Genomic DNA, 14,676 nt, shown 5'->3' with positions numbered 1-14,676 from the left:
TCAGAGTGGAGCAACACTACAATTCTTCTCCTACATCTTAAGTAGACTATATTTAGACATTCCCACCTGCAAGAAATAAATCACTTGGAAACAACTATTTGGTGGGCCATGAATTCTGTCCTTGACATTACGCTTTACTTTGAGATGTTGTCTGTGCGTTTACAAGAGTGATTAGCTATGCAGCTAATCAACAACAAAAAGACATTTTTATCATATTATTCACTGATTGCACATACTTTCCTATTGTGAACTTTTATCCAGCCTTAAATAAATTATTTCATGATGTAGTTCCACCACAGATCAGTAAGTGTTCTAACTCTTATCCAAAGGAACTAGCTATGGAGTCTTTCCGCCAAGCTGATAAAGTGCCACGGCCTTACAGTGAACAGGCTTTTAGTTGAGGAAGACCTTTTGAAGTCTCTGCTGACTGCCACCCAATGTCAAAGAGGGTTTCCATAGAACAAAGAGGGAGCGTGCAAGCAAGCCTGAGGCAGATGGTGCAGCCAATCAGACATGCTGTAAACATATGATCTAGTACAGAGGCTATGGAGACAGTGGGATGATATGCTCAAGTTAATTTCTGCTATGGCTGGTGTGGAGGAGGATGGCGGTAATGAATAGCTTGTGGACACTTTCTAACTCTTTTGGTGATTTTTTAAAAAAAAAACACTGAAGTACTAAAAACACATACAAAGTTACATTACAGATGTTTAAAACTTTGTTTCTTGAATTGTTGTTTAGTAGTTCCACTTTCTGTAATTGTATGGGTCATTTAATAAGTACAAAGTTAGAAACCCTGTGTGAATTACAGTGTTTTACATTAGGCTAAACCACAGCCTTCCTTGATATTATCCCTCCAGCTCATTCTCCCATGTCTTTTAGGTTAAACAAGGACTCTAAAAACTGTTAAAACCATAATTAACTTTAGCGTGACGCATGGGAAGTGGCTTTATTTACTTGGTTAAAATAGTGGGGATGTGAAGGATATGCCTCTGAGAGTAGCTGTAACAATGAGGTGCTTATGGGTCACGGACAGATGTAGCGCCACATAATAACGCGCAAAATCTAAACGGAAAGTGAGAAAGGCGGTTCTGGGAACGCTATTGTCATGCACTGAAGACCCGCCCAAAGTAGCACAGCCTATAGCAGCCGGAGGACAGAACTGACTGAGCACCGCAGCCACAAGGACATGCTACAGTCCCCGCTAGAATCTTCAGCTCTAGACAGAGAACGCGTTTTTGATCCATTTAAAGGTAAGTCAAAACCTGGAGCGTTTCCTTCGCGTTTTTGAGACCAAACGTCAGCATTGCTGACGTTTACGTTGGATAATTTCATCTTCATGACGTAATTGTGGGATATTCGGTAAAACACCGAAATGCTCTCGGGGCAGCGTTTAACTTTTCAAACCCCCTCAGTGAGAAAAACGTGGTACAGTTATTGTTCTAAATACGTGTTAGTAAAACATATGAAACGCTTGAGGCGAATGAACACTGAGGAAAGTATAGTTCATAGAATATCAATTAAAATTTTGCGTCAGTAAAGTTTTTAAAGGTTTTTAATTTTTATTTTTCTTTAGCTTACATTTATTTTACATTATTTACTAATATATACCCATAGTGGACATTAGACAGGCCTCTGTTTCAAATACTTAATAACTTAATGTACGAGAGATTAAAATAAATTGGAATAAAAATAGCATTCGTGAACGTGCGTTGTTTTTGTTTTGTCCTTTGAGTGGGAATTAATGTTGTTTATTTCGATTTCCGCAATTAGCTGTGGAGGAAATCGTCTCTACGTAACATTACAAAACATTTATCGTCCGTGCCTTCTGAAAGTGAGGTCTTCATCCTGCTGACTGAATGTGATTCAGACGTTTTTTTTTTCCACGACTATATTTGAGAATCACCCCATTTCCTGGCAGGAAGAGCTGCTCCAGGAGATGGTACAGATCTCTACTGAGCAGAGTTTAGTAGGATACTTAAAGCTATTAGATTAAATAGCAGATCTGCAGCAACGTGCATAGACCCCCATCCATTTCTGTACTGCTTATTTCTCGTCTATCAGAACCCTTTGGATTTTTCCAGTCAGTCTGCCAGCAGTTTCCGTCTCGTAGAGTCTGAACATTGAATTTGGCGTAGCATTTCTCTATAATAAATGTCATGAAATTGTATCTTTTTTCATTTAGAGATCATTTTGTTACGCTCCTGTGTAAAGTGTAAAGGAATTTATGTGCATTTTACGAGTTTCAGAAATATATCGTGTCACAAACTCAGCCAGGACTCAGGAGTTCAAGATACTTGAACTGCTGCAGCTGTTCACAAATGTCTAAATATTTTGCACTGCCTGATGAAGGCTGCCTGTTGAAGCATGTTGCATATACAGTTACTTTTTGCCCCTAGGATTTTATATTAGTTGTGGCTACTCATTCAGTGCATAGAACACAGATTGTATCTAAATATGCAAGCTTTGATGTTGTCTCTTTCCTTGAGAAATATTTATAAAAGTACAAACTGTATGTGCATACTGGAGTACATTTTAACCTGAATAAGACTGATTGTGTTTACTCTGGTGTAAGCACCATTGAAAGGTTAACATTTACAGCACAGCACTTGAGGATTTATGATCAGCTGAGGACTGGTTTGCCTAATTCATTTGCTGACCAGTTTGTGATGATGAGACTACTAGTGCTATGCACTTTCCTGTAATTGTGTGTACAAGTTTGGCTATGCTTTTTTATTTTTTCCATATAAATGAGTGTATTAAGTTGTTATTTATACACTATGTTTTGTATTTATTTATTTTAGTGCACGTAAAGTGCATTCATTTTAGTGCGTGTAGTATATGGGGAATGTTTACGGTTATCTGATGTTTTGATCAGAGAGAGTAATTTAGAATGTTTGACTTAAAACAGATTTCAGGTGTGTTGCATCAGGTGCTGGACTACAACTAGGTGCTTGTCTGCATTTTGTGAAAGGTACCTTAGAAACTCTCCTCATTAATAGTGGTTTAAACCATGTGCAGTAGTTTAGTACTGCTCCCCTTCCTTGTGGCATTCTGTGTGTTTACTACTTTGTTGTTTCAGTGATCTCCATCTGTGCAGGCCTTTTATAGGTGCACATATATATAAACCTCTTTTTTGACTGGCTGACTGCTGCAAAGTGAAGCATATGCAGCAGTAATCTCAATAATTAATAAGACTAGTGGAATATGCTTTGTGTATGAAATGATGCAAGAAGTGCAGCTCAATAGAGATTAGAGGAAGCCTGGCAGACAGCCTACATTAGAAATCATTAGGATGTAAGGGAATATTATACTAGTCTTCATAACAGTGTTGTGTTGAATACTTCAGTTGGCCAAAAATTATTATCCACTGTTTTTTTAAGATTCATAGGTCATTTCTGATTGCAACTGAACTTGATTTGCAATTAAGACAATGCTGAATTATTTCTGAATCTAGTAGTTGAATCAAGAATCAACCACTATTCCAAATAGCCTTATATTATTAATAATAATAATAATCAGATGATACACATGGTTGGATCGTTGAAGGTGTGGTTTTCACACAGTGGGATGCAAATTTTAACATTCAAATAAAACGTGTCATTCCCATGTAAACAAATGTTCCCTATTGAGGTTATAATTCTTTGGGTATTAAAAATTGTTAGAACAATAAATACATTTTTGTCTATGGATTTTGGGATATACATTTGGTCAGCCCATGTCCTTTCCATCCTGCTCTTACAGATGATCTGTAAGAACTTATTTTGTACAGAACAAGGGGATAGTTTTAAACAATAATTAGAAAAATGTTTCAACCTGCAGCATACTATAATGCAGGAAGACTGTCATACCATAGCTTATTTATTTTAACCGCCCATCGATATATATTTAGTCTAGTACAGTGTTGTCAAAATTACCGGTATACTAAGTTGATACTAAAATATTAAAAATGTAACAATGCCATGCCTTTCAAATGCTCCCATGCGTACAGCAGGCTAGTTCTGTGCCTGGCCTGTAAAGACGATCATAGTCATTTTCACGATCATTTTCTTAACAGTGTGTTTTTTGAAATGTTGTGCATTGTAGCCAATGACAGGCATGACTCATGAACACAGTGGCCAATCGGAGGTATTTAAGAGTCTGATCAGTATCAGAGTTTCTGTTCAGTGCTAGTTGTGCACGCTGGTGAATCCTTTCAATACAACCGACAAAGTGTAAACACGGGGTAAATAAGAGATTCATTGTGTAGTTTAGAAAGCTTCTTTGATTATAATGTATGTTTGTGGTGAGCTGAAGTGATTCACAATTTGAATAAAAGTTGTATTTTTCATGCTCCAATAATTTCATTAACTACACACTGCAAAGTTTTTGAAGGAGTAACTGTAACTGCAAGTTACTGACTACAAGTTGACATCAAAATTGTGGTGATTGTGTAACGTGTTTCTTTCATCTTTGTTTTTGACCTTTCACCTTCACTTGACCTTATTAAACGAATGTTTTATTAATTGAAAATATTTTAATTGACAGCTAAATGTTTGAATCTAGAGACTATAATTTATTTTTTCCAAATAGTTAAATAATTAAATCCAATAGCTCCAATAGTTTTTATCAAGATCTATGAAATAATACTGGTAATGAAACGAGCTACTGAAATTTTGCCATCATAACAACTGTAGCCTAGCACAGTGATTAACTGATTAGAGATCTCTAAAATGCAGCTATAGTGAACATAGCACTTAAAGAAGTCCACTTCCAGAACAATAATTTACAGATAATGTACTCAACCCCTTGTCATCCAAGATGTCCATGTCTTTCTTTCTTCAGTCGTAAAAAATTGTGTTTTTTGAGGAAAACATTTTGGGATTTTTCTCCATATAATGGACTGATATGGTGCCCTGAGTTCGAACTTCCAAAATGCAGTTTAAATGCGGCTTCAAACGATCCCAAATGCAGTTGTAAATAATCCCAGCCAAGGAAGAAGGGTCTTATCTAGCAAAATGATCAATCATTTTCAGAAAAATAATACAATTTATATACTTTTTAATGTCAAACGCTTGTCTTACTCTCCCTGAACTCTGTTTTTTTCCTGTTTATGACAGGTATGTCAAAAAAAATCCCATCTCATGTTCTCCCTCAACTTCAAAATCATCCTATATGGCTGTTTTACCTTTTTTGTTAAGGGTGTTTGATCTTCTTTGCATGTTCACTTTGCAAAGACTGGGTCGGTACTTTTGCAGTGATGTAGGAAGATTTTGAAATGATTTTTGAAGTTGAGGGGGAAAATTTGATTTATCGCGGGTTCCTCGTCATACTCCAGAGTTCCCTTAGGCATTTATGCACATGCGCACTCTTCAAAAACAAAGGATGAGCAAAAATATGTTGACTAAAATGCAGTTATATTTACATAGAATGGCAGACATAGATTGTACTGCATGTTAGCTTGCTTATTGTGCCCAAGATCATAATTTATATAAACCCATATGTCTTACTAACAAGAAACTATATTTCTAACCTCAGGTAGAGAGCTGTAGTTCCAACCGTGTACGTTTGCGAATGTTCGTTTGAACTATGGCTTCGAAAAAAATTAAGAGGCTGCATTATTATTAATAATAATTAAGTGACAAACTAGTGGCTTCTTTGTATTTCTGGTGTTTTCTTTGTAAGAGATGAAGTTGGAGACTCATCTCCACAGTAGTGGATGCGCCTGTATGTACAGTTATATGGATTATATAATCTGAGAATATTTTTCTATGAATTATTTCATTTGAAATGAGACATTTTGCTCTCTATGGGTATAGTTTTCATGTCTGTAAGTATACACAAAGTTTTGGTTATTTTTTTTTTTTGATGTGCTCAAGTTCAAAGATCAAGCCAGCAGAAAGTAAATCCTGTTTGCTTTCACTATTTTACAAAAGTGCAATGTTTTGTTGTTATTGTGAGTGCACACAAATAAATGTGGAATCTTTGCAGATTTAAAATATGTATTACTCTTATCTGTATGACAAAAAATGACTGAGTATTTTAAGAGCAAGTGACCGCACCGGCGCCTCCATCTGTCATGCAGTGAGCATGCTGCTATTCAGTATCCACAATCTGCACAGACGTATCTTTTTCTAGGTTAGCATTCGTTTGAGCTGCCACGAAAAGTTGCTACTACTTACATATTTTAGATGATAAGCCATATTTGAGGTCTATGAATGCGTTCTACCTGATGTACTGTGTATTACCACACAGAGCAGTCGTTAACTATCTTTCCATCAAAGATTGGGTGGCTTTGCCACTTCCTGTGGATTTTTTTTTTTTCTGCGACTAATAACATTTTGGTTTATCAAGCTTCTTCTAATCAACTATTAGGGGAAGACATAATTGTGTTTCTTCCAATTCATACTTCTTCTTTGTGACATTACAGGAGTATGATTCCAGTGACCGAATTCCGGCAGTTCACGGAACAGCAGCCGGCGTTCCGGGTTCTGAAGCCATGGTGGGATGTGTTCACAGACTACCTCTCTGTGGTCATGCTCATGATAGGTGTGTTTGGATGCACTCTGCAGGTAAATATTACAATTCTTTTCTTTAAAACCACCAACTACCAAAAGAACAGTATGGGCTTTTAAGGTGAAAAAAAAGCCAAGCATAATTTTAAAATTGCTGAAAAGCTAACATCTTAGACAGTACTAAGATATACAGTCTTCATTGATCAGCAGCAATGGAATAATGAATGACTTCACACCTTAGATGGATTTGCTCTGTGCATGAACAACCCACTGTTGGGCAGTGCGTACTGCATTTAGAAGCGGGAGTTTGCTAACGGAAAAAAAGCTAAATTCCAGCCACCCCACACGAAAAGATTACTGCTTCCCCTTATGGTGGCCCCTCTATAAACACAAAATGACTCCTGTAGTCTAGCTGCCTAGCCTCGTAAACTAGTGGGTGGAGCTTCAAGCAGAATGCTTGGCCTTCAGTTTAAATTCCTAGATGATCCTAATTATTTTTAGTCTCAACAAACATTAACAGGAACCCATTGTTAGGGTGGGAATATCCCTCACTGTCCCTGGAGGTGTGCATCAAAGAAGGGCACAATTGCATGATTGTGCAAATTGCGATTGGATGTTTGTGATGATCCCAGTGAAGGCAGTATTAATTGACCTAATTAATGCTTTTACTAACATCATTGCATATTCCTGTGGTTCTGGGGAGGGACTGTGTAGTGCATAATGCACATTTTATTAGCCACTTGGGGCTTCTGCACCTCGCATCCATTTTACTGCAGAGATACCGTGTTCAGAGCTGCTGATGCTTCATTAGCAGGCTTTACTCAGCAGTCAGACTGTTGTGGTTATGCCACACTATAGTGCTGTGTATAGCTCTCACAATCTTTTCCCTCTCCGTTTAGCTGATTTTTCTTGTTTCTCATTACCTTCCCAGACAGAAACAACATGGTAATTACCAGACGAAATAAAACTGTTTGCAGGAAAAGGGGGGGAGGGCACATCTTGAAATGAATACAGAATGCTTTTGTTTACTGCTTTTTAGTTGTAGTCAAAGTTTTTTTTTTTTTTTTTTTTTTTTTTTTCCTGCCTGTTGTGTGCTTTAAATATATTTTACTTAAAATTTAGTAGTCGTGGAGACCTTTTCCTACTAACCCAAAGGTAATTCATCTCCCTCTTGAATTCAAGTGACCAGTCCAATGATTTGTCATTTCCTGTCTGAGTCACAAGACTGATGTCAGAGCACCAGAATAGTTATCTTAAAAGAGATGCTCCTAGTCAGATAGTGTTACAGTGTTCCCGGCAATCTGTGGCTGGTGTGGAATTATAATTGAGTACATAAAATGGCCTCGCATGTACGAGGCTAAATCCAGCTTCACTCTTGAGGTTTATTTATTTAATGTGTACATTTGAGGTTCATTAGTTTTTATCTTCAATTCTTTTATATCCAGGGAAAATTACTTGCATGTTTAGGGATATCCTTAGGGCTGTGACGGTGGCAGATTTTTTTCCACCGCGGTGGTAATGGACCAACTACCGTCGGTGGCGCGGTGTTGATATATAATTTTTAAACATAAACGTGCGTGTTTCTTTCAGCCTACAAAACACTAAAGTAAATATCAAAGAAATGATACAGTTAAATAAGAAAGTAGCCAAAATAGGAACGGTAAACGGTAATAAACAAACATTTGTTGCATAAATTGGTAACAACCTCGCCCAACCCTTATCCGACGGCTCATCAAAATTACCGGCCCGAGTCCGATTAGAGCCCGAGTCTTCTCTCTCTCTCTTTCCTATTACATTGTTGCATCCATTAAAATGGCTGTTTTGTTTTTAATAGGAACGTGGTTATATTTCTTTTCGTTTCTTTATAAAGTTAATTTAGAAATATGTTGGGAACATTTTTGTTTGTTAAATTAAGATTTTTGCCGTAACGAAATTTAACGACCAAGCGGCCAGAGGCAGGCAGTGAGCTGATCACAGCCTGTGTTTGATCAATTTTAGCTTCTCAAATTATCAGGACTTGCCTAAAATAAAATCGTCAGGCATTTCACAATGTTATTTTAAACGTTTAACTTAGATAAATGCACGCTATTATGCGCATACAATAGTTTGTTGGAGACGGGAAGCTAAATGCGCTTTGCAGGACATGGAGGCGCCAGCGCAATCACTTGCAAAAAAAATAAATACGCCACAATCTTTGCTTATAAAGGTAAGCGTAATATATCATCCGGAACTGTAAAGAGTGTAATTTTATTTTCGTGCACTCACAATATTAACAAAATGTTGTACTTGTAAAAAATAAAAATAAAAAAACAAACAAGATGCGGTTTCTGATGTCTCGGTGTTGAACAGAGCGCTGCACAAAAATGAAACGAAAGTCAGCGATTACTTGCCTTACAGTCAGGATAAATGTATCTATAGAAAGCTTTAAATTATTACTTTACTACTTTAAAACTAAAAAAATTTCAAATGGAAAACAAAAACTCTTTCACTATAAAATCCGCAGAGATGCATTTCTCTCTAAAGGCGCGTCCAGTAAGCAGATGGCGAGTCAGGATCGTCATCTTTGTGATACTGGCTCAGAAACGCTAGTTTATTAATGTTTCATTCAAGTATGTCCTTATTTCCCTCTGACACATTCATAGTAATTACTTTTCCCGGAGTTTTGCAAGCTTTAGCCTATTGTGTGCGTATGAACGTGGATCTCGTCCAGCAGCTGCGAAGGTACTTGCGCTCGCTGCTGCTGCCGGCGCGGACACTAAACATGGCCACGGCAGAATAATTGTTGCAGAAACATTGTATTTTAAGGTTGTTATAGATTGTGTGACGTCACATGTAGTACCGCCGGTGGCAACCGACCACCGCGGTGGCGCGGTTGTCATTGGGACCGTCACAGTATGTATGTATGTACGCTACCATTCAAAAGTTTGTATGTATATAAGATAGAAAGTATGTATATATATATAATAAGTCACTTCTGCTCACCAAGCCTGCATTTGTGTGATCCAAAGTACAGCAAAAACAGTACAGTTCAGAAATATTTTACTATTTAAAACAACTGTTTTCTATTTGAATATATTTTAAAATGTAACTTATTCATGTGATTTCAAAGCTGAATTTTTAGCATCATCACTCCAGTCACATGATCCTTCAGAAATCATTCTAATATTCTGATTTGCTGATCAAAAAACATTTATTATTATTATTATGATGTTAAAAACAGCTGAGTAGAATTTTTTTTTTTCAGGTTTGTTTCATGAATAGAAGGTTTAGAAGAAGAGCATTTATCTGAAATATAAATCTTTTGTAACATTATAAATGTCTTTATCATCACTTTTGATTAATTTAAAGCCTCCTCGCTGTCATATATATATATATATGTATGTATGTATGTATATATGTATATATATATATATATATATATACTGACTGCAAGCTTTTGAATGGTATAGTGTATAAAGCCGTTTATTTCACATAAATGCTTATCTTTGGATCTTTCTATTCCTCAAAGAATCCTGACAAAATGTAACACTGTGACACTGAAGACTGTAGTAATGATGCTAAAAAGTTAGCTTTGATGTCAGGAATAAATTACATTTTAAAATATATTCAATTAGAAAGCAGTTATTTTAAATAGTACAAATATTGCACAATATTACTGCTTTTGCTGTGTATTGGATCAAATGCAGGTTTGGTAAACAGAAGAGAATTCTTTGAAAAACATTAAAAATCTTACTGTTCAAAAACTTTTGAATGGTAGTACACTTTTATACAAATTTTGAGATGGTCCTTACTGCAGAACACAAGATCCAGAGGGTAAAGTTGGATCCAGATCCAACTCCGCTCTACCCCCTGATGCCTAAACCCACCCATCTCCACCCTTAAACCTACAATCTCCACCCCTTAGAAGTGGATCTAACTCTGCCCCCTGGATCTTGTGTTCTGCAGTGAGGGGCTACTGCAAATTTCTGGCAGTATTAATCTGATTGTGTTGATACTGATAGCTACTCTCTTCTGTCCTTCTAGGTGATGCAAGACAAAATCATATGCCTTCCTCAGAGGACATTCTCGCCAAACCAGACTGAGCTGATGTGCCCACCTCCTTCCTCAAATCATGAAGCGACAGTGACCCGACAGCCTGACCATGAGTTGAAAGGACTGAAGACGAACTTGGATATTCAGCAGTATAATTACATAAACCAAATGTGCTACGAAAAGGCGCTGCATTGGTATGCTAAGTACTTCCCTTACCTGGTTCTCATACATACCGTCATTTTCATGGTGTGCAGCAACTTCTGGTTCAAGTTTCCTGGCTCCAGCTCAAAAATTGAGCACTTTATATCCATCCTGGGCAAGTGTTTTGACTCTCCATGGACTACGAGGGCCCTGTCAGAAGTATCTGGGGAGAATCCTGAAGAGAAAGATAACAAGAAGAACAGTGCCAGTAGGTTAAACCTTGATACTCCAATTGGCGAGGGCAACCTGGAGAAGACTCAATCTTTAAGATCAATTCCTGAAAAGATTGTTGTGGACAAGCCAGCACCAAGTGTTCTTGACAAGAAAGAAGGAGAGCAAGCCAAGGCCTTGTTCGAGAAGGTCAAAAAATTCCGCCTGCATGTGGAGGAGGGCGATATATTATACATGATGTATGTCCGTCAGACAGTTGTAAAAGTGCTCAAGTTTATCCTTATAATTGCGTACAACAGTGCTCTTGTGTCAAAAGTTAGGTTCAGTGTTACCTGTACTGAGAACATGCAGGAAATGACAGGTTACCGGTACTTCTGTTGCAATCACACTATGGCCCACTTGTTCTCTAAGCTCTCTTACTGTTATTTGTGTTTTGTTGGTGTTTATGGACTCACATGCCTTTATACATCATACTGGCTATTCTATATTTCCCTCAAGGAATACTCTTTTGAATATGTCAGGCAAGAGACCGGAATTGATGATATCCCAGATGTAAAGAATGACTTTGCTTTCATGTTGCACATGATCGACCAGTACGATCCTCTATATTCCAAAAGATTTGCAGTTTTTCTGTCAGAGGTGAGTGAAAACAAGCTGAAACAGCTCAACCTCAACCACGAGTGGACCGCCGACAAGCTTCGCCAGAAGCTGCAGACCAACAGCAACAACAGGCTAGAGCTTCAACTCTTCATGCTGTCTGGGCTCCCAGATACCATTTTTGAAGTGACAGAGCTCCAATCTTTAAAGCTTGAGATTATTAATAATGTCACCATACCAGCAGCCATTGCCCAGCTGGAGGATCTCCAGGAGCTTTCGCTGTACCAGTGCTCGCTCAAGATCCACAGCGCAGCCACCTCGTTCCTCAAGGAGAACTTGAAGGTGTTGCGAGTGAAGTTTGATGACGCCCGTGAGCTTCCACAGTGGATCTATGTGTTGCGGAACCTGGAGGAGCTCCACCTGATTGGCTCTTTGAGTTCCGATGCATCGAAGAATGTAACCCTAGACTCTCTTCGAGAGCTCAAAGCGTTGAAGACACTAACACTCAAAAGCAACTTCACCAAGATCCCTCAGTCCATCGTTGATGTGGCCAGCCATCTACAACGCCTCTGCATTTGCAACGATGGCACCAAACTCGTCATGCTAAACAACCTGAAAAAGATGGTGAACCTAACAGAACTCGAGTTGGTGCACTGTGACCTGGAACGCATACCACATGCTATCTTCAGCTTGGCTAATCTACAGACGTTGGATCTTAAAGAGAACAATCTACGCACCGTTGAAGAGATCGTAAGCTTCCAGCATCTGCGTAAGCTGACCTGTCTGAAGCTTTGGCACAACGGCATCGCTTTTATACCAGAACACATCAAAAAGCTTGGCAGCTTGGAGCGCCTCTACTTCAGCCATAACAAGATCGAGATCTTGCCTTCACACTTGTTCCTGTGCAACAAGCTGCGCTACCTTGATCTGTCCAACAACGACATCCGTTTTATCCCACCGGAGATAGGCGTTCTCCAAAGCCTTCAGTACTTCTCTGTTAGTTGTAACAAGATTGAAAATATTCCTGATGAGCTCTTCTTCTGTAAGAAGCTGAAGACTCTGAAGCTTGGGAGAAACATGCTGTCGGTCCTCTCCCCAAAGATTTCGTTCCTAAGTGTACTGACTCACTTGGAGTTAAAGGGTAATCATTTTGAGTCCTTACCAGCTGAACTTGGCTTTTGTCGCGCCTTGAAGCGCGGTGGACTTGTCGTAGAAGACACGCTGTTTGAAACGCTGCCTTCAGACATCAGGGAACAAATGCAAGCAGAGTGATGACTGCTTTGCTTTAATGCCATATATTGTAATCTGACTCCTTAAGAGGCAAGACTCCAGGTGTTCCGTCCTGTAGTATATATTGTGGTCTGTATGGGTGAGTACTTGCAATTTCATGTTTAAAGCTGGACTTGTGCTTGATGGCCTTTTAATGCAAAAAAAGACTAGGGATGAATACCTTTTAATGCCTTACATTGTATATTATGGAAAAGAAGTCATGTAAAATGTACAAATTTTAAGACCCTCTATCTTAATTTTCTAAGATATATGTTTTTTAGCTGTAAATCATAAAAGTAGACAACTTATGACAGGGATTCATTTACAGACAGTGGGATGCAATCTCATTGTATGCTTTCACTGCATTCGACTGACATTTGCTTTCATAGTCCATTAAGCTTTTGCAGGTCAAGTACTGTACAACATGTTTTTGCACTGGAAATAGCGATATTAGATTTTGCACTGGAAACTTTAACATTCCCTTTTATTTGACTTTTGTATGTGTATATAGGACTTTGAAGTATATAAGATAGGAAAATAGTTCATGTAATCATTTATACCAGTAGTATTTGCTTAAATCTAAAGCTTTTGGAGAATCCTTATGCATGTGTTCTCAGGTAGACTTTACATGCTTTTCTTTTCATTGCCGTTAATGTTAAACAAGTTTGACAGCTGTTGCTAGGAGATCCTGGGCAGATAAAGCTAACCACATTTCACTATGTCCCTTCTGAACTAGTTGTACTAGCTTCTACTGTCACAAAGGGGGTATTTATCCTGCTGTGTTTTGCAGTACTTGACTTCTAAGACAGAATGCAGATGCAGAAGGCATTTCACTTATCTTAACATAGCCTTTTAGTGTACACACGTTTCTTATAAACAAACAATGTACTATAAATAGACATTTAGATGTATTCATTATATTAGTCAACAGTATTTGTCAGTGTATCTCGCATTGTATGCTCTTTCTGTTTTATGCAACCTGTCAGAAACAAAGCTCTAAGGATATATACAAATGCATTTTATTAAATGGCTTCTGCTATGTCTATAATATGCAAAAAAGCAAGAAGATCTCTTAAGGTGCACTAAGATAAATCAGGTAGACTAAGTTTCCGTAGTGTTTTCTCTCAGCTACTCCGTGGCGATGGGTTATTAGTGAGGAGGTCATGTACATGGTAATTACATTGTGTCTGATCTGATCTTGCCTTGTGGGAGGTGATTCGTCTGATGTACTGAGATCAGCATGTGGCCTTTTATTTTGATATGGACTTCTGTTACATCGCCATCATAAACAAGTGTCATTGAATCAGTGTTTCATGTATGAATTCCAAGACACTGGTAAAACACATCTTTCGTTGCTTTAAGAAGGTTAAAACTGAATACTTGAGCTGTTTAGATCACCAGACTTTAGTGTGTTTTGTATGTATCTATGTATCAAATGGATTTAGTTAATTTGTAGTGATATTTTTTAAAGTAGACCTGTCTTCGGTTAGGAAGGTCAGTTCCTGTTCTGGTCTTGTGTCTGCTCTGCATGTTAAAGGTTATAGTGGTGTGGATGCCAAAGCGTATTAAAATGGAGGATGTTGATTTTTGCCATTAGAAGTGCTGACATATTATGCTGATACCGTATGCCTTATTTTTCAGTATAATTTTCATTCTACCAAAGTGTTTTTGATTTGTAAAACAGCATAAATAAAATGCATTTTTTTGTCCTTTGTGTTGAGTTCAGTTAATTTTTTGCAATTCTCAAGGGAGAGATGTCACCCAGATGGCAGTATTGTGCAGTATATGCAACAGAATTTTCTCCATGCAGTGTTTGTGGATAATTTGCTGACCTCCTAAATGTGTGCCCACACCAGAAAGTTTGACACATCGCTGACATTAAAAGATGGCAACACTTTTTTTTAATTATTAT

The 14,676-nt window shown here is 37.9% G+C and overlaps 1 protein-coding gene across 1 annotated transcript; it reads left to right on the top strand.

Annotated features, from left to right (window-relative positions):
• The first annotated feature begins 1,120 nt into the window (after positions 1-1,120).
• Positions 1,121-14,473, top strand: lrrc8c (leucine rich repeat containing 8 VRAC subunit C). The gene is made up of 3 exons (XM_051112330.1): positions 1,121-1,253; positions 6,410-6,551; positions 10,518-14,473. Exons 2-3 carry the CDS (start codon positions 6,414-6,416, stop codon positions 12,765-12,767), a joined length of 2,388 nt encoding a protein of 795 aa, XP_050968287.1. The 5' UTR covers positions 1,121-1,253; positions 6,410-6,413; the 3' UTR covers positions 12,768-14,473.
• The last annotated feature ends 203 nt before the right edge of the window (positions 14,474-14,676 follow it).

The sequence above is a fragment of the Labeo rohita genome, chromosome 6 (assembly GCF_022985175.1).
Source record: "Labeo rohita strain BAU-BD-2019 chromosome 6, IGBB_LRoh.1.0, whole genome shotgun sequence".
Taxonomy (NCBI): Eukaryota; Metazoa; Chordata; class Actinopteri; order Cypriniformes; family Cyprinidae; genus Labeo; species Labeo rohita.
This window is presented reverse-complemented; position numbering and strand designations above follow the sequence as displayed.